The 24,713-nt window shown below is 42.5% G+C and overlaps 1 protein-coding gene across 1 annotated transcript in view; it reads right to left on the reverse strand.

Moving 5' to 3' along the window:
- The window catches only part of KCNJ3 (potassium inwardly rectifying channel subfamily J member 3), a 159,790-nt gene extending 139,271 nt beyond the window's left edge, over nucleotides 1-20,519 (reverse strand). Inside the window, exons 1-2 of the mRNA XM_089519998.1 lie at nucleotides 18,907-20,519; nucleotides 10,345-10,561 (exon numbers count right to left, since the gene is read on the reverse strand). Coding sequence (XP_089376124.1) covers nucleotides 10,345-10,561; nucleotides 18,907-19,599 — 910 coding nt within the window. The 5' untranslated portion in view covers nucleotides 19,600-20,519. The remainder of the gene's footprint in view (nucleotides 1-10,344; nucleotides 10,562-18,906) is intronic.
- Between the last annotated feature and the right edge of the window lie 4,194 nt (nucleotides 20,520-24,713).

The raw sequence follows: 24,713 nt of genomic DNA on the forward strand, positions 1-24,713 counted from the left end.
AGAGCAAAATTTACCCTAAAATCTGTCTCTCAGTACAGGCAGAGAGGTATTGAATTTCCATTTAAATTAAATAAACTTTATAAATGCAAAGTACCAAGATCTCTTCTGTTTATTTTGACATACAAGCACTAGCAAATGCCCATGATTAGGACTATAATGAGTATCAAGAAGGGTCAGCTTGGATGAAAAAGGACTTAGGGGAGATCTTCACAAACGAATGAGGGAAAAACATAACTCTTCAGTCTGGCATTTTTATTACTCCTACCATGATCCATTGCTCAGGAGACTGAGGGGGGATACAGACCAGCACTTTGTGCCAGCCTGTGGGCGAAGTCATGGTGTAGTGTCTGCATGCTGGACACCGTGACTCCACCCCACTGCACTATGACACCGCGCACCCTTCTACATGCACGGCATCATGGCACAACTCACGCACAGCGCCCAAACGTTGCAGTGAAGAAAGGGATCCTCATGCCACCCCGTTGTGGTTATGTCACATCTTCCAGGCAGCTAAAAAGAAGCCCTTTTTTGGAACTTCTTTTTTTCTTCCTGTGGAGGCCGCAGCATGTGGTTGCCACTGCCACAATCCGGGGCGAAAAGATAGCATCCGGCCACACGTCTGTATAGCCCCTGACTCCCTGGGAGTCAATTTTACAAACAGAATGCAACTTTACAACACAATTGTACTGAAAATGACACTGCAAATAAGCCCACTTAATGTTTTTGTATTCTGCCATGTTATTTTATCATGACTTATGAGTTGAGCACTGAGAGGAAAGAAAGATAAACAGAATGAAAGGGGGGCACTGAATTACAACTATGTATTTGGTTCAAGTTTAAAATTTACTGGTGTGGTTTTATTCTTCTGTACTGGCTTGTAATATCAACTAGATCTATTTAATAAGTATTCCCTCCAAATAATCATGAATGGAAATATTTAGCAAACTGAAACAGTTGCTTCTTTTTATAAAGAGCATGTATGGCTGTGCTGACAAGTAAAAAAAAAAAAATAGTGGGCCAGTTACTGTCTGAACTTGATTGGCAAAATTATTTTAATCACTGAAGAATCCTTTCAACAGAGGTGAAAATTAACATAAAAAGAGTTATGAGACAAATTGGTTTTAGGCCTGTCACATACCTTGGAGACTGTTCGGAGCGGCAGCGGCCTTTTTTCCCCTAGAGAGAAGCCCCAGTCGACAAACTGCGTGGCTTCTCTCCAGAGGAAAAAGAACCAGCGAAAAGAGGATTCTTTTAAAGCAGCAGGGGCGGCATAACAAGTGCGCCTGGTTACGTAAGTGCCGTGCAGCAATGTGCAGATGCTACGCAGTGCTTACATAACAATGGCAGCGCCCATGTATACATGGCACCGTCATTATTACGCCACCACCACGTACTAGGGTTGCGAGGCGTGCGGTCGCTCCGCCCCTGCGCAACCCCAGTACGTGTCCAGGCCAGCGCAAAGTGCCATCTGGACCACACCCATGTTATCAGTTAGAAAGAAAACTACCTTATTCCCATAGCTGTTGTAGAGGGAAAATAATAGCTATTCTGCATATGCACAAGAGAATTTTTTTTTGTTAAATTTGTCTTTTCATTTTCAGAAGCCTTGCCTTAGGGTCAGTTAGCAAAACGCCACTTAGAAAACTGTATTTAAACAAATGCAACATGTTTCAGTAAGGCTTGTACAGCAATTAAACAGAACAATTATGTGCTTATTTACTCAGACATAAGCTCTACAACCATGAGGATTACTCTGAGGTACACAAGTATAAAATTGAAACTTTAGGGTTTGTCTGCATGGGTCAAAAGACTTTCTGCCCTCCAACCAACCCCCCATTCTGGTGTCATCTTGTTCAGGCAATGCATGTCTCAAACCCCAGTTCTAGTGTGGGCACTTTGGACCTTGTCTTGCAAGTCAAGCATCAGAACCAGAGCATAACACATTTACAACAGAGGAAAAAATGTACCTGTTTCTCCTAATCTTCCAGGAAGATCTGGAGCCCTCAGTTTCTGTGCAGCAGCAGCTGTCTGCACAGCTATCCTGCTGGGCCACACAGTGTGTCTGCCTCTTCTGCAGGTCATACATTCTGACTGTTACTGGGCTCTTTGTTCTAACCTCAGAAGCAAGTGGCCCACAGCAACATCAGACATGCCAGGTGGCCCAGCAGAACATTCATGCATGCAGCCACTATGCCAGGTAAACCAGGGCCAGATAATTTGGGGTGTGAGGAGAGAGCTGCAGAACTAGGATACTCCAGGCTGCTCCTGGATTATCCTGGCCAGTGCAAAAAAGGCCTTAGAGTCCATTCCTACACTTTACAAGGCAGACCAGTACAGCTTTAAATGCAATGGTATTCTCCCAATCAGCAGTCCCAAAAGCTGGTGATAGATCAACAAAGTATCATACAAACATCTTGTGGGATTGTGACAATGTATGTGCTATGTCCCACCCTATGTCTTGCTAAAGCATCCAAAGAAAGTCTGAGAGTAGCTAAGAGCTATTTTTGTATGATTTAATCTGCTTAGAAATCACAGTTCCATTTTGTTTGCTGTTCTGATACATAGCTTTGTGTACTGTATTAGAAAATCATTGTAAAACATTCATAAATAATAAATAATATCTACATTTAGGACAGAGCTGTCCAGTCCTCTCCATTCTTGTACCAACTTGTTAATATGTGGAGGAAACCGCTACACTAAGATCTACAGGATAGGAGGGTATACTATCAAACCAACCTCCCATTTAATGCTACAGTGCTTCTTCAGTATTGTTCCAGTACAAACAGAAGTGGGATAGGTTAACTGACATCCTACCTTAAGCAATAGGAAGGGGCAGAGAACTCTAGGTCTTTTCCCCTTGCCTTAACTGATCCATATGATTTCCTCAGTTCCTGAGATTTCGCAGCAGGTCTGTGAGAGTCTCTATTTCTCTTCTTGCTACTGCCCTTGTCCCGCACGTTCCTCTCCTGCTTTCATTTCCAATAAAGGGAGGGATGGAGCTTGTACAAAATGCCACAAAAATACTTGAAGAAGATAACTTGAATCATCCTTCCCACCTCCAGAAAATTTGAAATGAATGCATTTTAAAAGTTTGTGAAATGGCACAGATCCCTGAAGCAGATCACAAATAATAAGTACAACACTCCACCACACACTGCAGCATTTGTGTCTTTCTTTTAAAACTCTCCCCATAACTGCATCTGCACTGCAGAAATAATGCAGTTTGACACCTCTTTAACTGCTGTGGCTCAATGCTATGGAATTCTGGGATCTGTAGTTTTAAATTAAATTTTCTATATTAGTCAGAATAAGGGGCTGTACAGACTACCCCTAAGGTGCCCCTTTTAGTGCTGGATTGGGGCTGCAGCAACTACATGACATGGCCTTGATCTTGCCTTTCCATGGTGCAAAAAGGAGTCGCAAAAAGCGGCTCTGCACCACGGAAAGGGCACCATTGCTGGTGCCACAGCTTTTCAGTGCTCCTTTGGCACTGTGTCATCTAGACACAGCATCAGAGGAGTGCAGTGATGCCATTTGCCATGTGGTGCAGCGCACGGCATTACACCAGCCTGGGGGTGGAGTCGAGGTGAGCATTGTGTGAAGGCAATGCCCAGAATCTGCCCCCAGACCGGCCAAGGATGCCGGTTTGTACACCATTTTCTAAAAGATAACAAGAATGTCAGGCCACCACATTTCCCAGCATGCATGATAACTACATAATGTAGTTTGTAAGGAGTGAAAAATACTATATAAATATATGTTTAATATACTATAGATAATTTAAGAAAAAGCCTATTAAATATTTATACATATTCATAGTACTGGCAGAGAATATTAACAACTTCACAAAAGAAATAGAAATCAAATATGAATAAAAGATTCTGATTATTTCATTATTGGTAAGGTTCAGGAACATTATAGTGAACACATAATTGTAACAAAATGATCAATGCTAACCTATACAAATTGGCAATATAGTTTAATAGGCACATAAATCAAATTACATTTAAAACAGGAAGTAATGTACTACTAGTTCTACTTTAGCTGAAAATCAATAATCTCATCCACTGAAAAAATATATTATGATAAACTGGCAACTCAATGCAAGACAAATAATAAATAAATAAAATACAATGATGTACACAACCAATCTCTTCCTACATTGTGATTGCTAGTAGTACAAGAAGGCATTCAGTTCTAATTTCAGATCACCATGGAATCCAACACCATACCTTAATTTTCCTTATTATATATGCAATCAAATCTAGAAAGGATAGTAGTGTGTATATCTCCGGATTGCAGATTAATATTGTAATTTGGCCCACCTTGACTTGGAAACATACAATAACAACAAAACACATCAAAAGATTGCTGGTTTAGAATCAACCCTTTAGTCTCCCTGCTATGATGGTAGAAGATAACAGTTTCATTCTTGCATGGTAGCTATCAATAGTTTTAGACTATACAAGACATACAGTAACACAGAAGCATATGTTTAACACAACATCTGAACTGACTTCTAGCCTCTCAGCTACAGTTTTGGGACCTTAACTATCCATCTTGATCATTCAAAATAGTTCATAAATAACTCTTTTAATGACTTAAGTAATGCCATTGTCCAGCAACAGCATGAACGTATATGGTAATGAAGATTAATACTGCTGGATTAAAAATTATATCATTATCAATTTATCTGTATCTTGTATTTCCATAAGATTATGCACAATTTACTTTATATCACTGCTATTCAAATTGGTAGCCCAAGTTATTAGCTACCAGTACTGGTAAGTTTGCAGGAAAAGAAAGAAACTCTTGTAGCCAAGGGGAAGAAATATGGTACCAGTCCTTTCACATCTATCTGATGTTCTTTTGTTGCCTGTTTATCAAATCATTTCCTGTATTACTATGTATTGTATATGTATTATCCTACTTGAGAGTATGTATTTTCCCTGGATGAAGATTAACCTTCCATTTTGAAGCCAAGCCCTCCCTCCAGTCCATCTGCCTTGGTCCAGGCCTCGGAGGTAGAGAGGAACTGCTGGACCTCTTACCCTTTCCCTCCACCACTCCCTTCTCCTTCTGTGTCATGTCTTTTTAGATTGTGAGCCCGAGGGCAGGGAACCGTCTAACTAAAAAGATTGCATGTACAGCGCTGTGTAAATTTACAGCACTTCATAAATAAAGGTTAATAATAATAATAATAATAATAATAATAGGAAGAGAACTGCTACTAACTCCCATCAGATATTTTGGGAAGCATTGCCTTGTATCATTGTGATGGTGACACACAGTCACCCAACTCTTTTCCTCTTGTGGAAGCACAATGAGCTTTGTTTTCCCACCTCTGCCACCTATTTGTAATAAGCACCTGTACATTTTCAAATATTTTCCTTCGTAAATTGTGACACTGCTACCACTCTGTGACTCTCACTTTACTTTTCTATAGAACACCAACTATGAGTGAAACTATTTCCCCTTGGTACCTTCCTTAGGGAATCTAACCCAAAATATGTATTTAATTTTTAGTAGTGTTGTTAGTTGTTCAAGTTCCAGACAAGCCTTGTTTTGAAACAGTAATGAACTTTATTTGAAAAATTATTTAAACAATTTTTCGCTTGTTGAGATGGTATATGCACTTGCTCTTTAAAAGTCTTATTGTCTTGATTTCGCTTTGTTACAGTTTCCTTCATACCTCTTTCCAGAGAATAATAGTTATTTTCCTAAACTTAGTTATGTACCGGCCACCAAGGCCAACTTTATTCCACAGGATATTACAACACAGCAAATCCCTCTCTTAGAGTTTTGTATGTGTACGGAGTCCCTCACCTGTGGGCTCTACCCTTAACCGTCCCCCTATCTTGGGTCCCTCAACCCCTTTTCAACTGCCAACATTAGCAGCATAACCTAGCCACCAAGGCCCTTCACCCCTCAGGGTTCTCAAACATCAGCCCTAACCATCCCTATCTAAGGCGTGATACATACCGCCCCAAAAAGGGGGCCTGGAGGCGTCCGTTTTTCTTCCGGAGGGACGCCGCAGCAGCCAAACCGCGTGGTGTCCCTCTGGAGTAAAAAGAACCCATGAAAAGCAGGTTCTTTCTAAGGCACCAGGCGCACGTCATGAATGTGCCATTGGCATGTCGGTAACATAAGCGACACGAAGCAGAGTCTGTACACTGCGTGTCATTCACGTCAAGATGGTGGCACCTGTATGGATGGGATGCTGCCATTAGGCGATTGGCTGCTGTTATGCTGGCCCAACTCTGTCTGTTCTCCACAATCATATCAAAAAGAAAAGCAACAGCAGTAAATACAACAAACTAATGGACAGCTCATTTCCATATCATAATCATACAAGTAATTACCATTATAAAAATCAAGAAATCAAGACATAATAAATATGACTTCAATTCAGAGTTTTCAAGAGGAATTTTGAATTTGCAAAGGACTATGCTGCAAAAGGGGAGGGAAGAGATTCTCACTTCCTCTCCCTCCCTCATGTCATCTATGCATTGTTACAGAGAGTTCCACAACTCTTAGAAGCAGATTTTCAGTAAATATGGCCCGATTTACACAGGCCTTTGCGGTGCCCCCGTCACGTGCTAGGAATTGGCCAAGGCCGCGCAGTCCATATTGGCCTCACCCCTAGCATGTGACGGGGGCGTCAAAATGGCAGCGCCCTGTACACATTGGTGCCGCCATTTTGACGTGGCGGACGCTTAGCGTCCACATGTCCCGGTGCCTTTGTGATGCCACAAGTACACCATTGGTGCCTTGCGGCATCACAAAGGCGCCACAAGAAGAACCTGCTTTTTGTGGGTTCTTTTTGTTCCACGACGGAGCCACGTGGTTTGTCCGCTGCGGCTCCCTCGTGGAGCAAACCAGAGCGGCGTGAGACTGCCCTTTTTGGAACCATCAGGGAAAAGAAAACCATTGAAAAAATTGATCCATGCTAATATTACTCGAATTATCATGTATTAGGGCCCAAGCAAATGCCAACATGATTAAATGAACTAGATGGTATTAACAATCTAATCCAATCCCAATGGTTAAAACTAATCATAAGAGAAGATACATCCTAACATGCACATATAAGGCATTAAATCAACAACTGTTGCTACGTGTCTTCAAGCCATTTCTGATTTATGTTGCATCTAACACCATAAATTCACCACTTAAATATGTCCCTCTGATTTCAATGGATCTACTTTAGTTGATTCCAACATTGGTTTTAGTCCTGTGTTATCGTGTCTGTACAGCCAAAACAGGCCCTCTAGCAGAGTATAGCTTAATGGTAACAGTTGCCTCCATTTAAAATATGCCCTATACTATTCCAGACTGATTATTTTCTCAGATAAAACTGCCATTTTTGCCAAATTGTCCTTTGGCCCAGTTTATTTTCAAAATACGTACGGCAAAAGATTAGGACTTGAAAAGACAGCTAGACAAGATCTTTAAATGCAAAGATTTAAATATTAAAGTTAGCATTGTCTATGCCATTGTATTTCCCGCCACTATGTACGATCAATAGGTCCTAAAACAAATAAAGCCTAAACACTCCCTAGAAACCAAAATGACTAAACTGATCTTATCATGAGAGGACATGACTCACTAGAAAGGGTAATAATGTTAGGTAAGCTAGAAAATAACAGAAATAGAGTAAGAGTGTATTACAGGTGGATAGACTCAATCAAGGAACCCACCGCCCTGATTCTGTAAGACCTGAACAGGGCTATCAAGGAACGGATATCTTGGAAATGTCTCATTCATAGGGTCACCATAAGTCAAGGCCAACTTGAAGGCAGTTAACACACACACATAGGAAGCTTGGTCTATATATGCATTTTCCAAGATCCAAGGAGACACTGGTAAGAATGAAGGAAAGACGGGTGGGGATGGAAGGTATCTGGCAAAGTTCAGGTCTGCCTATATTTGACATTTACTTATGTGAAAAACATAATTGTTGGAAATACCATACTATTTGTCAGAAAAACTAAAATATTTTATGCTTAATTTAACTCTCAGAACTTTGGTTTTTCAAAGAATACATACTGTGTTGCTTAAACCAGACTGTAAATTGGATTCAGCTTTCATTAAAACATTCACCATTTCTGTTCTCTCAAACAAATCTACTAAAAATACATCTATAGTCAGGAAACCCAAGATATTTTTATTAGGCATTAAACCAGTTTCTGTTTTCATCTCTGTCTACTAATGGTACCGTTCCTTTTCTATTAAATTTCTTATTAGCTGACTTTGATTCAGCACTCAGCTTCAATTCTCCATCCACAATTGCTAATAATCAGTCTGATGCAGCTTCTGAGCTCCAGCTCCTTTATCATTTATTTCCTCAATATTTTGAATTATATATCTTACTGTTGTGTCTCTCTATATTACTTTTCATATGGCACTTTCTGCAAATCATTACTTAGTGGGTCAACTATTATTTTTAACATCAATAATATTTGATATCTAGCAAATTCACAGATGAAAATTAAAAAGATTATGAGAGGTCTAAATAAACATCACCCAAATTCTCCAAAGTAAGCAGTACTTATTCAGCCCTTCCTATCTTGAAGTTCTCAATTATTGCCGGAAAAATAACAAACAAGGGAAACCCCCCACTCACAGTGCCAATAAGAAATAGGGGGAGAGGACAAACAAAAGAAAAGGGTGAAGGGAATAAGAAGGACATAAACTGACACTCAGTGGCCTGTTACAGACAGGCCAAAATAAAGCTGCTTCGAGTCACTTTGGAGGTATGGTATTTCAATTATGCATGCACCCTAAGAGGCCAAAAGCCGCACCAAAGCCATGCGCCAGTTCTAAGGACTGGAGTGCAGCCTTGGTGCGGCTTTTGGACTCTTAGGACACATGCATCATTGAAATACCATATCTCCAAAGTGACTCGAAGCAGCTTTATTTTGGCCTGTCTGTAACAGGCCTTAGACTAGTAGTTTGTAGGAGTGTTCATATGTAGCTTCTATGTAATAGTCCTTTACACAGGCATCTTTCTCTAACATGGCTGGCTATTATGGTAGGAACCTCAAACCCACTGGAATGCATTCCTTTCTCCCATTGAGGGCTGGCACAAGGAAACAGTAAGCTGTTCACTGCAGAGAACAGAGATTTTCTGCAGAACCTATATTCATCCTCATATGAACACAAGTATAGACTCCACCTTTTCAGATGTTCTGGACTGTAATTCCCATCAGCTTTTGCCAATATGGCCAAGGACAAGGGAAAACATCTCAATGCAATACTTTACATTGCAAATGTCAGTGGAATTCATTTCTGACCAACTGTCAGACTAGAATACTACATCCATTTTACTGGCAGTTAGCATCACTGACATGGATATGAGTCCATCATAAGATCAATTTATTTAAGGGTTAATTTTTAACCAGTAGTCCAATGAGATTCAGCTGATCTGTAAACCAGAGGCAAAAAGGGTCTTCCTCTCTGATTTATTTTCTGTTCTTTCTTTCCTGTTACTCTGAATATTGTGGTTAAATGCATTTGGGGGGGAAAGGGGCACCATATCTTTCATTAGATTCTCCAAGGGTTCTATGACATAAGAAAATAAAGCCACTGTGCTTAGGAAGTGGAGCTCAGTTCTATAGTATATGCACAATTACAATCCAGCTGCCAACTTGGCATGTGTGTGTGTGTTGTAATTTTGAGTCTCCATGGGAGTACATTTGGAATGCTTTTTGTGAAGGAATACTATATAAAAACACTTTCACCAAAATTACAATTTCTGGATTCCTCCCCCTCCCTTGCATCAGAAAAATCCACCATACAGGAGCTAGCATCATCTCTCAGATACTGGCAAAGCTCACCTGCACATCATATGGGGCTGGGGAACCTGTGACTTTTCAGATGTTATGGACTGTAATTCCCATCAGCTTTTGCCAATACAGTATGGCCAGTGATGAGGGATAATGAGAGATGTACAGTATTACATCAACAAGGGGGGCACATTTCCCAGCCCCATGTAGAAAAATAAGGAAATATCCACATAAAAAATGATGTTAATATAAAAGTACAATACAATACAAGATGTTATAAAGCAATATTATGCTAAACCATATAAATGGAAAACATTTTGTCACTAGCCCCCATTATTACTTGCATATTCAAACATGTGCAATATAGTCAAACTGTGAAACCATATGTCTAACATTTAAAATTAATGCTGAGTATTTTGTTCACTTTGTCTTTAACAACCACATGCACAAAAATAACCTTTTAAATTTACTTTTGTGTGTAGTAGGAAAGAGAGGAATACATCTGAGGTTAAAGACAAACTCATGGTTTCATCATTTTTGAGATCCCTGTACTCACCCGTTGTTTCCACGATGCCCTCTAGGATGACAACAATCTCAAACTGTTCTGTTTGCATGCTTCGCTGAGAAAGGTCATAGAAGGGGCTTTTGGAATCGATCACATGGCAGATCGTAAGTGGTGAAACAAGAAAAAGTTGGTCTGCTCCCGTACTAAAACCTACATCCAGTTCAAGTTGATCGAGGGGGAGAAATTCACCCTCAGGAGTTTGCCGAGACTATACAAAACATGAGGAAAGAAAGAGAAAGAAATCACAAACTAGCACAGTGATTTTCAAGACAGTCTGACAGCAAGTTACATCTCTGCCAACACTTTGCACTGAGACAAATTCAAGCAACCTAACTATACAGAAATGTTCTTTTGAAAGTGGTGGGAGATGGGGAGAGGACATGCATGGGGAGATGACAATTCATAGAACATGCATGAGTTATTTATAAATACATCTAACTATAATTAAAACCTAACTAGCTCATGAGATCTGAACTCCACATTAGGAGATATGGAGAACTGTTAGGCACCAGAGGGAAAGTGATGATCAAGGCTTGCTCAAGTAAGTATGCTCAGTTCTATCCATGCGCTGAGATCATCTTCAGAGGACCTGTCATATGTTCCATCAACAAAAGTGGTCAGGTATGGGGACTTGAGACAGGGCCTTTTTTGTGCCAAAACCTCAATTATGGAATTCCCAACCAAGAAAGGACATACTAACTTAATCTCTCATAGCTTTAAAATGAGTAGTGAAAACATTCTTATTCTCCTTGTCTTTTAATACTTTTAGCAGAAACTGAAGGCTTTAACTCTGCTCCTTTTAAGTTCTTGTTTTAACTTATCATTAGCTGCTGCCACACAGCAAAACTGATGCAGTTTGACAGCGATTTAACTGGAATGGCTCCATCCCTTGGACTCCTGGAATTTGCAGTCTGTGGTAGCACCAGAACTCTCTGACAGAGGGGCGGAGCAGATGGGCAAGGACAGCATGGTCCCAGCTCATTCTGGTCTGGTGCTCACCAGGTAGGTCCTTGGATTGACACAGGGAAAGGCAGGTGTTTACACACCCATCCCCTCATCAATCCTACTGGTGCACATGCCTTACCTTGCTGCATCATTGCTGGTACTCAGAAGTCTCTCATCACCATGTCTGATGCAGAAACAGGGCACCTGGCTACACCCACATTGCCATTAAGTTGGCAGGTGACTTGAACACACATACTTGCACACAAAGGCCTACAGTAGCATGATGTCACTGCATGGTTAATTTTTGAAGTGTATCAACATACATGTACAGAACAGACAGGCCTAATTCACAGATTGCATTTGTCTACACCATTTATTCCAACAAAAAATTGTCTGACAATAGAAGTGGACTTCAATCTAAGCCTTATTCTATACCTTTCTGCATGTGAAGAATTGCTACTGTAATTGACATGAGGTAATTTTAAAATATCCCACTGCTAATCTCCAAACTATTCCTTATTCACATATTTTAATGTGTTCTGAGAGTCTGTATTTTAAAATACCTGAACTTTTAGCTTTGAAAACATATGCTGCTACTATGAAGAAAAACCTCAAATGACATTTAGCAGGTTTTAGCTGAAAGGATTCCAATATGATAGGGAATTAACATTCACTACAGTTAACATGAGTGGCTCTGTTTCCCTAGATAGGCCATCCTTTTATACAACTAAGGATTTTACATAAATATTTTAAACATGAAATGCTTCTTAAAATATATCTGTATATACCATGCATCACTCATCTGTAGTGTTTTGTTTTGGAAATTTAAGTCTTATTGATTATCTACAGGGAATTTGCATGTAATTACAAAATGATGATCACATAATTGCCTGATAGTTACAGAGCCTGAAGCTACACAAAATATACAGTTCTGCTTAAGAAGAGTAGCAAGGAAGGTGTTTGAATACTTATTTATTTTTAAAACGACTGTCTCACTTCTTAATCAAAAAGCGTTCTTCAAACGAGCTTACAATTACAAATAATGAGACATAAACAGTAATGTTGAGGCTATATACAGAAGGATTCTTGTGATCGCTGACTGATCTCTTAAGTATTTCAGGCTATGGTTCTCAGCATATATTTATTTAGTTGTTGTTGATATTTGTTGTTGCTATTTGTTGTTGTGTGCCTTCAAGTGATTTCTGACATATGACAATCCACAAGTGAATCCATCACAGGCCTTAAGGGTTTTTCTTGACAAGATTTGTTCAAAAAGGTTTGCCTTTGGCTTCCTCTGAGGCTGAGAGAGTGTGACTTGCCTAGGTTACTCAGTGGGTTTCCATGGCCAAGTAGGGATTGAAACCTTGGATGCCAGAGGCATAGGCCCACACTCAAATCGTTATACCACACTGGCTCTTATTTATTAATACAGGTATTATCTTAATTCATATTTCTGAGATGAACCCTACTCAGTATGATGCAGATGGGTTTACCTGTTTTATCTTCCCAGCAGCACTATGAGGTAATTTACGAGGACAAAGGAATGGAACCCAGTGTCAAATTACACTCCATCATCCACCACACAAAACTTATCACCTTGTTTTGTCTTTCTACCATTACTGATATCCACTGGCTCTGTTCTTTATACTATATATAATCATGTATAAGTCTAGAAATTTTAGTCAAAAAATTGACCTCAAAACCCTGAGTCAACTTATCCACTGGTTAATGTATGTACTGTACTTTAACTCTTATTAAAAAAGGGAAAAGCCTGGTGAAAAGCAAAAGCATAATCTATCCTGGAAGCATTGACCCCCCCCCCCCAATTCTCTCATCCATCCAGCCTTTAGTATGAGCACAAACAGTTGTGCCTGCTGGAAGTTTGTAAGTCGCTTGGCATTGTTTCCTTGCTTTATTCTTTAGATCCTGTGTCACATGCTCCTAAGTTTTGCCCTCAATTTATACATGGGTCATATCAAAATCCATAATTTTGGGGCTCCAAAACCTACCCTCATTTTGTTATAAATGAGGTCTTCTTATAATCGAGTATATATAGTATTTGTTGCTGTCCAACACAATCCATAATTTCTAAAATGTACCTTTCCTGAATATGGTTCAAATCAGTTAGTCACATCTCTGTCTCTGTACATAAATATAGATTACACAGATACATAGGTACAGTGGACCCTTGTTATACACTGGGGTTTGGTTCCAAGATCCCCCATGGTTAACAAAATCCGTGGATGCTCAAGTCCCATTAAATTATTATTATTATTATTATTATTATTATTATTATTATTATTATTTATACCCCGCTCTCAACCAAAAGGCTATCAGAGCAACTTACAAACTGTTAATTAGACATTTTCCTGCCCTCAGGCTTACAATCTAAAGAGACAAGACACAAAAGGAGAAGGGAATGGCAGTGGGGAAGGGGAAAAGTCCATAATGACATAGCAAAATGGTGTCCTTTATAAAAATGAAAAATAAAGGTTTGATATTTGAAATTTATACTTTTTTGAACATTTTCAAACAGTGGATGCTTGAATCCGTGTATAAAAAAATCCATGTATAAAAAGAGCCAACTGTATTACTTTTTGAGAACTTTTTTCCTTCCCCCTGTTAACTCATTTCTTCCAACATTGCTTCTAGCACATCAGGTCTGGAAGCACATTCACCCTCAAAGAAGCCCCACTAAAACTGAATGTGAACTAAGCATTCACATTATAGTGCCCCATGCCTAACATCCATTAATTTTACAAGGGCTTGTGTGAGAAAACTATCTGGAGCACAGTGATTAACCAATTATTTTTATACAGGGAAGGAGCTACCGGTATTTTAAGTTCTGGGTTTGACACTGTATTTGTGGGTTTGTGAGATATTGAGCCTTCTCTGTCAGAGAGTTTTGGTGCTACAACAAATTAAAAATCCCAGGATTCCATAACACTGAGCCATAATAGTTTAAAGCAGTGTCAAACTGCATAAATTCTGAAGGTGGCAGCAGCTTATATGTACCCTGAATGTTACAATCACTCTCCCTACATACAAATTACCTTCACCCTTCCACCATCCTCCAGGTTCTTCTACTATGGCCTGAAATAGACAGGCAAAAAGGAGAGGCTTTGGCCACTTTGGGGGCATGTTATACAGATGATGCATGCCCCCAAGATGGCTGGAAACTGCTCTGAGACCACCTAAGGCAGCCTGAAGCTGCTGGCAAAAGGAGCAGCTAAAATCTACTCCTTGTCAGTGGCCCCTTTAGGACCACGGCAGCAGCACATTTTCAGAGCGGGTCATCTGGTCACTGTGGTCCCCATCTGATTGCAGGACAATCACGGGCAGAGCAGCCAGACACCACTTCTTCATGCCCCCCTGCTTCTCCCTCATAGCATCTATCTTTACAAACTATACCATTCATGGCAAAGTGTCATTCACTATTATTACTGTAATGTTTTCTGACCCTTAAATAATTAAAACCACAATCAATATGAGATAGCATCCCCTCAAACTGTCCCAATTTGGCAGACATAACCCAATTAATCTTCTGTCACCCCACTTCTTCAGCTGCTTTTAAAATGATCCAGTTTCTCTCTCCTGCTCTCACTTTTCCCCCTGTTGTCTTTGGCACAGTTCAGTTGATGCAAACTAAAGTTAAAGTGCAAAAGAAAGGAGAGGAAAGGAGGGGCAGAATCTTGCTTTTTCCCAGTAGGGTCAGGGAAAAGCAAACTGCTGCTTTTTCTAGCTTGTGTGATCTTCCTCATTAATAATTTTTGTCATCTTAACCACACTCTGATGTTGCTTGGTCAGACATGTCCCAGTTTTTATCTGTGAAATGTTGGAGATGATAAGATCATGTTCCCTGAAAAAGTATGGTTTAACTGCACTTGCTATTCCCAATCACAGCACATCCACTGAATCAATGAAAACTTTGTGAGACTCAACACTTATGTAAGTCCTGTGGATTCATCGAGTCCACTCTAGTTGAGACAAGCAATTGGACTTTAATTGATAAATGAACATTAAGGTTCGTTTGCAAAACTATTCTTGGAAAATAAATACATGTTTTCTTTGTATATCTGGGTACACCAGCGAGAGTCATTTATTTTATAAATATTATATCCTCTAAATCCCAATTTGTTGAATGGAAATATCCCATCATTTTTCATATTCAAGTCTCAAAAGGAGATTATGTGTCAATTTCAAACCAGATGTGTAGATTTTAATTCTGCCTTCTGGCAAGGGTCTCAACCACATTGAAATTCCTTAGAAAACCCTTTACCCCACATTAATATCAGATTTTGCAGATTTTTTTTCCCTTAGCACTCTGCTGAATTTTTATGGCTGTTTCGGTTCAACTTTCACACACAACATATACATTTGGTTTTTTGTGAAGGGGTGAACTACTATAACTTCACAATTTTGTGAAGGGGTGAACTACTTACTGCTGCATTATAAAATACAAAAAGAATTTAAAATGAGTGTTGTAAACTTTGTGCAACATATTTATTCTTAATGTTTGTTTGTTTGTTTGTTTCAGGTATGTTGGCCCGAACAATTACACAGTAAGCAAGGCCCTTATCAGTAAACCCCATTTGCAGGTTGTAGCACAGCTCTGGACAAGAAGGATATTTCCATTGTCCTCATATAGGTCCCTTTCTTCTTCCCTGAAGTCCATGCAGCTTTTATGGGCTTCAGGGAATGACAGCCAATCAGGTCCTCACAGGTATAGAGGCAGGGACTGCTCTCCACTTGATACTGAAGTGGAAATTCTTACTCTGGTTGGGTAAGGTTTATAAATTCTTGCTGGCTTGCTTGGCAGTCGAGTATGAATGCCTAGTATTTTAAACTATCCTGAAATAACATACTCATTTACAAGCATATGCTATACAGTGATGTGGCTACATACACTAGAGTGAAATGCCCTCCTGGAAAACTAATCACATTTTTTGAAATGTTAACTCTGAAAGCCATTTCATCTACCTAGTAAATTATATGAAGAGACATCTCAATGTTACAAAAGTGAGCAAATTTAGAATGCATCAATTAGCATGATAATTGGTGTGCAATGCAAATCTGAACTCAGGGAAATAATTAATTTAAATTCAGGGTTGTGTTAAATTCCATAGTCTGTTCATCATAATTGGTTATTAGAGCCTAATAATGAACGTCAGTTCTGCAGTATACATTGGTGCCCTCTAAAGACTAGATGAATACTAAAGAGGATACTTCACATATAATTTATTTCATCTTTTGAAATTGCTGATAAACTACCCCTTTATATAAGTGTGGCACTATAATGCATATTAATCGGACTTTCCATTTTTTTTAAATGTATTGTTTTAGGAAAAGGTGCTTTAAAGTTTCTCTATTGCTTGTTTATAATACAGTAATATAAGAAAGCAACCAAGGGCAACTTCTACTAAATACCTTATATGGAAGAGATGTAAGAAGTGATTTGCAATTTTCATTAAATTTCCCCTAATTTATTTTTCATTCTTTCATTGTTTTACCAATTAAGAACCAAAATGCTAACTCCCATTATGAAAATTGTAAATCAGGTGTAACATCTGCCTCAGTGTTGTATCTGTCTTCACCTTAAGATGGTGTATTATATTTAGAATTATTGTAAATCAGACCTTAATTAAAATTAACTTACTAAGTAAAAATGCCACCCAGCGAACAAGGCTGAAAGCAATAGGCAGTCTACTGGAATCCATTTGTAAGTATCTCTTCACAGCATATATACAACAAAAGCACAATCCTATCTATGTCATCTCCACTATGTAAATTGAATGGGATATACTCCCAGGTAAGCATCCATAATATTTAATCCTAGAGACCCGGAAATGTCACTGGATCCCCCTTAACTAAAAATGAGTGGCTATTAGAAAAGTAGACCTCTACCCAATTTCTCATTCTTTCTAAGGAACATAATTAAGCATCTAAACAAGGAAAAGATTTAGCTTAATTTTCAAAAGCATACAGTAGCCTTCAAATATCACACAACCAGGAAAAAATGTTTTTTAAAAAAGTCTCTGCAATTTAATTTTCACCTATGCTATGTGAAACAAAAATCTTATAAGAATGTTCTATTGGTGTGTCTCTTTATTATTTTGTCATGTGTCTTATTTTGAACTCCTCCCTACCAGAGTCAGAGTCACATGTCCACTGATATTAACGCTAATCACAAATCATTGTAAATCCATTTTCTAACTATGATTGCAAACCAGTTTGATGATAACTACTGATGTAACTATTGTCATTGTTTGCTCAGAATTGGAAAAGAATGTATGTATGCAGGTGGATGTGGTAGTCCTGACAGGAGACTAGGCAGTTCATCATGCTACTCTGGCACAAACACAGTTTTATATTATACACAACAATGGGCAGTATAGACAGTATTTTTAACTGGTTGTTGTTGTTTTTTTAAAGGCCATAGCTACAATCTTCTACCTGGTCAATAGCTCTGAAGCACAGTGACACTAACAGTTCTGGACAAGCCAACTGTGGACACGATGCAGTGCATGAACATAATTTTTTGTAGGATCTAGATCAAAGGATGAAAACAGAGAAAATGTGATATTCAAAATGTAGGTGTCTTATTTTCACTGGACCTTCAAAAGTATCTGAAGTTATGACAGCACTGTACACAAGACACACTTTTGAAGCTGAGTTTCCACTGAACTAAGGAAATTACCTTTAAGGTGTAAGGCATTTATAACTGACTGGGGGTTTTTTTTCACCTCAAGGACCAAGTGTTGAAAAATATTTTGCTCTTTTCTTGTAAGCATCACCAAATACAAATCAGTACTTCTCAGCAGCCAACCATCTCTCCGTTTTACTTACAAAACGGCAAAAAATATATTGGAACAGGAACTGACAAGAGAAAGAACAGGTGGTTTAATGAGTTTCATGGGATGTGAAAGACAAGTTGTGCTGGCAACATATATCAGCCTCTACTTTGTTGCCATGGTGTGCTTTCAAGACTTTATGGCAACCCTAAGGCAAACCTATCATTGGATTTTCTTGGGAAGGTTTGTTCGGTGGAAGTTTGCCTTTGCCATCCTCTGAGACTACCAAAAGAAAAATAGGGTGGGGATGGAGAAAGAGAAAGCTTTCATTTAAATGCTAGGGAGTGGAACATGTGGTTAATGTGATTTATACTTTGAGAAGCTGCTTATGGGAAAAGGTGGTGGGGGAGGAAAATGAAGGCATTTGATAGAGAGATGAAGGAATCTATGCTTTCAAAGAGAAGAAAAGTAGTGGGTAGATGATGATGTGGAGTTTAAGGGCAAAGAAACCAGAGATACATGTACAGCAAAGGATATGCGTGGATTTTGCCTGAAGAGATCTGGTGGGAAATGTACTGAACATGCCCTGGAGGTGGAAAAGCCAAAGGAAGGGAAGTGCAGAGAGTTCTCTAGAAGGGTGCAGGCAGCAGAAGGAACAGGTGAGCAAAGACGAGATGCGCAAAAGGATACAAACTAGCATGCACACTTTATTTGTGAAGACATGAGTGAAAATGTTTTTTTCAAGGACGGTGAAATATGGAAGATTATGCAAATGCTGTTGAAAACAGAAAGCAGGCAAGAGAGAGCCTGGACTTACTTTGAGGAGTTTGCAGCGGATCTGCGCAGAGACCATATGGCTGTTTCGGAGGTTGCCCACCCTGAACATGAGGGTAAGTTTCCCATCCCTCATGGAGATGGCCGCATGCTCACTGAACATCAGTGTCTCTGCCCGCTTCTTCGGCTGGGACATCTTGATGAACATACAGCCAATGAGGAAGGCATCCACAATGGAACCCAAAATGGACTGGAAAAGGAAGAGGATGATGCCCTCGGGGCACTTGTCGGTAATGTATCGATAGCCATAACCGATGGTGGCCTCTGTCTCGATGAAGAAGAGGAAGGCGGAAGGGAAGTTGTAGACGTTGGCCACGCAGGGGGTGTACTTCTCGTCGTGGGCCTTGTTCAAGTCACCCCGCATGTAGGCGATGACCCACCACATGGAGGCCATGAAGAGCCAGGCCACGGTGTAGGTGAGGATGAAGATGAAGAGGTTCCAGCGCCACTTGAGGTCCACCAGGGTGGTGAAGAGGTCCGACAGGTAGCGGCTGGTCTCGCTGCCCAGGTTGCCATGCTGGACGTTGCACCTGCCATTCTTGTCCACAAAGCGCTGGCGCTTCTTCTTGTGGGCGGCTGAGGCCTGCTGCTGCTGTGGGTGGTGGAAGCCAGAGCCACTGGAAGAGGTGGTCACTACCTGGTAGTCGTCCCCAAACTTCCTCCGAAGGGCAGACATAATACGGAGGGGGCAGCCAGAGTCCCAGGTCTGGAGGGCGCCTGGGAGAGGGAGAGGGCTCTGGGTGGGCTTCCCCCTTCTCCCTCCTCTTCCTCCTCTCAGACCTTGGCCCTCCTCCTCGCCCTCCTGCCCTTTTATCTCCCTCCCTTTCCTCACACCCCAGAGGCCCCTGGACTAGAGGAGGAGCCCCATCTGGAAGCCTTCCCTCAGGGCAGCTCAGGCGGGGAGCAGGGAGGGCAAGGCGGCAGGGAGGGAGGGAGGGAGAGGGGGCCTTGGGGGGCCAGGAGGGGAGGGAGGGAGGAGAGGAGGCCGCGCCAGCCCCGTCCCTCAGGAGCAGCCCCAGTCAGGCTTCCCAGAGGAGGGCAGAGCTGTCCAGGCGCCGCTTGGCCGCCTCAGGGCTCAGGACCCGGCGCAAAGGCATCGCTTGGGGAGGGAGCCGGGAGGAGGGCGCCCCCAAGGGCAGAGGAGGAAGGGGGGAAGGGGGAAGAAGGAAAGGAAAGGGAGAAGAGGAGGAGGAGGAAGAGCGGGAGAAGAAGGGGAGACGGAGGAGGACAAGGAGAATGGGAGCGAGAACGAGGAGAAGAAGGAGGGGATGGAGGAGGTGAAGGGGATGGAGAGAGAGAAGGAGGAAGGGATGGAGGAGAAGGAGAAGGAAAGGAAGAAGGAGAGGGAGAAGAGGGGGGGGAAATGGAGACGAAGAAGAAGAGGAGAGGGAGATGAGAGGAAAGAACAGGAGGAGGAGGAGGAGGGGATGGAGAAGAAGGAAGAGAGAAGGAGGATGGAGAAGAAAGAAATGGAGAAGAGGAGGAGAAAGAGCAAATGGAGACGAAGAGGAGGAGATGGAGATGGGGAAGGAGAAGCCAGTCCCCAGCCCGCCCTCCCGCGCGGATCTCCTGCCCAGCGTCGCCCTTCTCCTTCCCTCTCCCTTCTTCGCCTGAGGAGTTGCTTGCGCGAGAGAGGGAGTGAGGGAGGGAGGGGCGCGTGCCTGTGTCTGGGGGGGGGGAGTGGGGGCGAGGGGTCAGGCTTGCTCGCTCTCTAGCCGGGCCCTGGGGGGAAGGGAGGGAGGGAAGGAGCAGGCGAAGCCGGCCCCCGCGGTGCCTTGCAGCCAAGCGCTGAGCCCCTGTGGCTCCTTGGCTGAGGAGGAGGAGGAGGGCGACCCAGGCACCGGGGCCAAAGCCAGGAGCAGGAGCAGGAGCAGGCGGGGCCAGGCTCCCTCTCTTCTTCCCTCTTTCCTCAGGATTGGAGAGGCAGAAAAGCCCCGCCGCTGCTGCTGCTTCTTCCCTGGGCGCCCAGCTCTGCTGCTGGCTGTCTCCCCCCAAGGCAGCCTGTGCCCCGGGGGGCGAGGGGCTGGTCCCCCCCTTCCTCCTGGCTCCTGCTCCTGAGGCTGCCCAGAGGCAGAGGAGGGCAGGCAGGGCTCCGGCGGAGGGGGCTCCGCAGACCTTCTCCCCCCTCAGCCTTCATTGCGGGGCCAGAGGCGCCTGCCGGGCAGGAGGGAGACCCCCCTCAGCAGCAGCAGCAGCCACCCCCCCCCCCAAAAGAGGAGGAGGCCAATGGGCCAGTTCCAGGAGTGCGTTGGCAAGGACAGTATCAGAAAGAAAGAGAAAGCCAGCCAGCCTCCTGTGTGTGCAGCACCCAGGAGCTTCAAACGTTAAAAGGATTAGAGGCGACCCAATGCAGAAAACAGAGCATCGCCCAAGGGGGTCCTTTGGGGGGGAGGGGGAGAAGGAGACACAGAGCCTGCCAGTTTTTTTTGGGGGGGGGGGTTTAGAGTCTTGCAAAGCATGCAACAGAATGTTATCTGGGTGTTTTTTTTCTTTCCCTTTTCCCTTCTAATTGCAGGAAAGAAGGCAACCAAGCCTCGCTGCAGGACTGTGCCTCCTGAAGAGTGGTGCCCACCTGCGTTGCTCAACTGTACGACTTCTTCTTCGCTGCAGAGAAAGGTGTGCCCTTAATCTGGCTCATAATCGTTGCCCATCTACAGGGCTCAGCCTTGCTCTCTGCTATCCATCACAACTCTACTGGGCACATGCCTGCTGTGAACAGAGCCAGAGTATTGCCTCTATGCCTCAAAAATAAATCCTGAAGCCATACATTTATTATTCCCAAATTATGTCAAGGTGCCAATAGAGACAGCAGTGGGAGGCATGGCAGAGAGTGGGAATAGACTTGGCAACTTGCATCTGATTCTCTTTAACCACCCAGTTGCTGCTGCTATCTGCATTCATCAGGTAAAGGAGGAAGAGGAGGGATCTGTGGGCGAATCTGGACAAAACCCCAGCTCTTCCCTGAGGGTTTCATCATTTCAAGGGCACTCTCCTCGGTGGGAATCCCTGATGGGCATAGGATATCTCAGGAGCCTACTCTCATCAGCAGTCCACCAGCGGAACAAACGGCCCTGAGAGGAGCACCTTGGGCATTTTAAATGTAATGTTTTGTGGGGTTTCTTGATCTGACTGAAAAAGAAGTTCAGTCTGAACAGTATAATTAATTTGTTCATTCTCTTCTCTGAATTGCGGTTTAGGTTGTGGCAGTATTGCAAAGAAGTTAAACATAGTCCCAGAGGAGTGTCTATGGGTCAAAAGGATTATAATCCAGACCCTCTTCCTTCCTCCCAACACCTCTCTTTCTTCCTCTGTTTAAGGTCAATTTTTCCCATCTGAGAAAGACGCCATAATAAAATTTCCACAATGGGTGGGCAAACGGGTTCTCCCTCTCCCTTGGACTCACCTGCCACTTTGCAGGGGGCTTTCTGGTTCATCCTGTGACCCTGGAGAAGCATTTCTAGGACTGCAGGAATATGCCCTCATCTACATACACCTACATAGTGGAATAAGTATTTTCCATTTTTTTTCTCATTTGTCTCTCTCGCCAGAAACATCTATATGTAATTGTGCGCGAAATGCAGTTGCCCAACCTACCATTAGGCAGAGTGTTTTGCAACCACATTGTTTCGTAAGAGAGACCCAATTAATCGCAACTCTGTTTGGTAATTTATGGCAACTCGGCATTGGTAGTATTGAAGCAGGATTTGACTGCCAGCCTGTTCAGCATCTGTAATAGAATTCAGGTAGTACCATCTATGCTTGTGAGATATACTTGTATATGCTAATAAAGGCTTTTGCAACAGAGTCATATGCTTCAGCAATCAGCGACTGTTAACATGGTCTTATAAAGACTATTTAAGAGTGCCATTAAATGAGTAACAAACATCTTGGGCCATCCCAACATGTTTTGTTACTCAGGGCAAAGCAGTAAATGCCACCTCCACCCAAGTCAAGTTACAAAACACATAAAGGCAGCCAACTTATTTTGTCCCATGAGAGATAAAAAAAAAACCCAAAGTGCCTCTCATCATCCCAGGCAGTAAAAAGTATAACTTGTAATAAAATGGATAACTGACAATTTACTGCCTTTTCCTGAACAATCTGTCATCTGAAGTGGCTGCCTCACTTTACCTAATGGCGAAGCCAAAACTAAGTTGTCTCCCATTCAGATGGTTCCCAAATCTGAACAAAAAAAGTCTGTGTGAGGTGAATGAAAGAACTGGAGATGGAGAGCCAAAGCACTCCCCTCTCCGTAATGTTGATTCAGCTTGCTACAGAATGAATGAATGGTGCTTTGGACTTTCCTCCCTTAATTCACAATTCCCAAAATATCAAAAAAGTCACAAGAAGAACTTTCACTTCTCTTTATCTCTAGTTTGCTTTTTAGTTATACAGTCCTCCCTCCATATTCATGGAGTTAGGGGAATGAGACCCTGCAAATATGGAAAAATCACAACCCCACCCCACTCAGAAGCCAGTTAAAGGGAGGGTGGGCAGGGGAACAGGAGCAGGACCTATGCTCCTTTTTTCCCACCCTCTTGTCCCCTTAACTGGCTCCCTGCCTCTTTCCTAGCCCAATCGCCCTCAGGCAGAGATCCGGTTGGGAAGGAGTCCGGGGGGGGGGGGGGATGGATCCTCCTCCCCTTGCCTGCTCAATTGCCCCCTGGACAGCCCAGGGTACAATGGGGCAGGCAAAGGGACTTGGGGAGGATTGGAAGATCCTCCTCCCTTTGCCTGCCCCATCACCCTTTGGACAGCCCAGGGAGTGATGGGGCAGGCAAGTGGTCGGGGGGGGGGTGGAGGTTCCCACTCCCTTTCCCACCTGGGCTGCTGCTTGGCCGGCCGGAAAAGAAACAGAATTGGCTCCTGGTTTTTGTTGTTGTTTTTTGTTTTTCTTGAGGAGAAAAGCCCAGGAGGGAGGGGGAGGAGGAATGCCCAGGTTATCATCCTTGACCTCATGAATAATCAAAACCGTGAATCTCAAGACTGCAAATCTGAAGGGCCCACTGTATTTTTATTTTCATGCAACTCATGGTGACTTTGTGGATGAGACATCTCTAAGACCCCCTCTCCTCTGCTTTTCTACTTAGATCCTTTAATTTCAACCTTGTGGCTTTCCTGATTGAGGCTATCCATCTGGCATGCAGCCTTCCTCCCTTTCTCCTACCCCCTACCTTTCCTAGGACTTTATCACATGGTGACCTATGTGCTTCCATCCCGAAAATGGTTAAAGTGTTGGCATCCCAGAAAAGCAAGCAAATTCGCTAATTATCACACACAGAGCACAGCAACAGGTGAAAAGCACATTACTTAGGAAGTGGGTCAAAACAAATTTGGGTTTCAGACAGATAAGGACAAATCCTGTTGATAGCTTGGAAATAACTTTTTTGTGCATACTCCAGACTGTCATTTCCACAAGTGCATATACACACATGCTTCAGAGAGGGAAGGGAAACCGGGGAGGAAAATCCTCTTTTCCCCAGAAGCTGTTTCAGAGGAAGGAAGGCTGGGGTTTCCCTTTGCAAACTCCCATAAACACACATACACACACACACACACTAGAGAGAAAGAGAAGGTGGCTGGTCCATAAACCTGCCCAATTTCAGCGAGGGCTGAAACTCCCAGATGCCTTCCTTTTCCAGGACATATCCTCCATTTCTCCCTCCTGTACAGGAGGAATTCAAAAACGTCCTCTCTCTTGCTCTCCCACCAGTTGTTTCCTGCTGCAGGAGGAGGAGAGCAGCCATGTGAGGGAAAGGGTGTGTGTGTGTTTGTGTGTGTCCCTTTAAG

The sequence above is a fragment of the Sceloporus occidentalis genome, unplaced genomic scaffold (assembly GCF_023333645.1).
Source record: "Sceloporus occidentalis isolate IW3139 unplaced genomic scaffold, rSceOcc1.0.p SCAF_4, whole genome shotgun sequence".
NCBI lineage: Eukaryota > Metazoa > Chordata > Lepidosauria > Squamata > Phrynosomatidae > Sceloporus > Sceloporus occidentalis.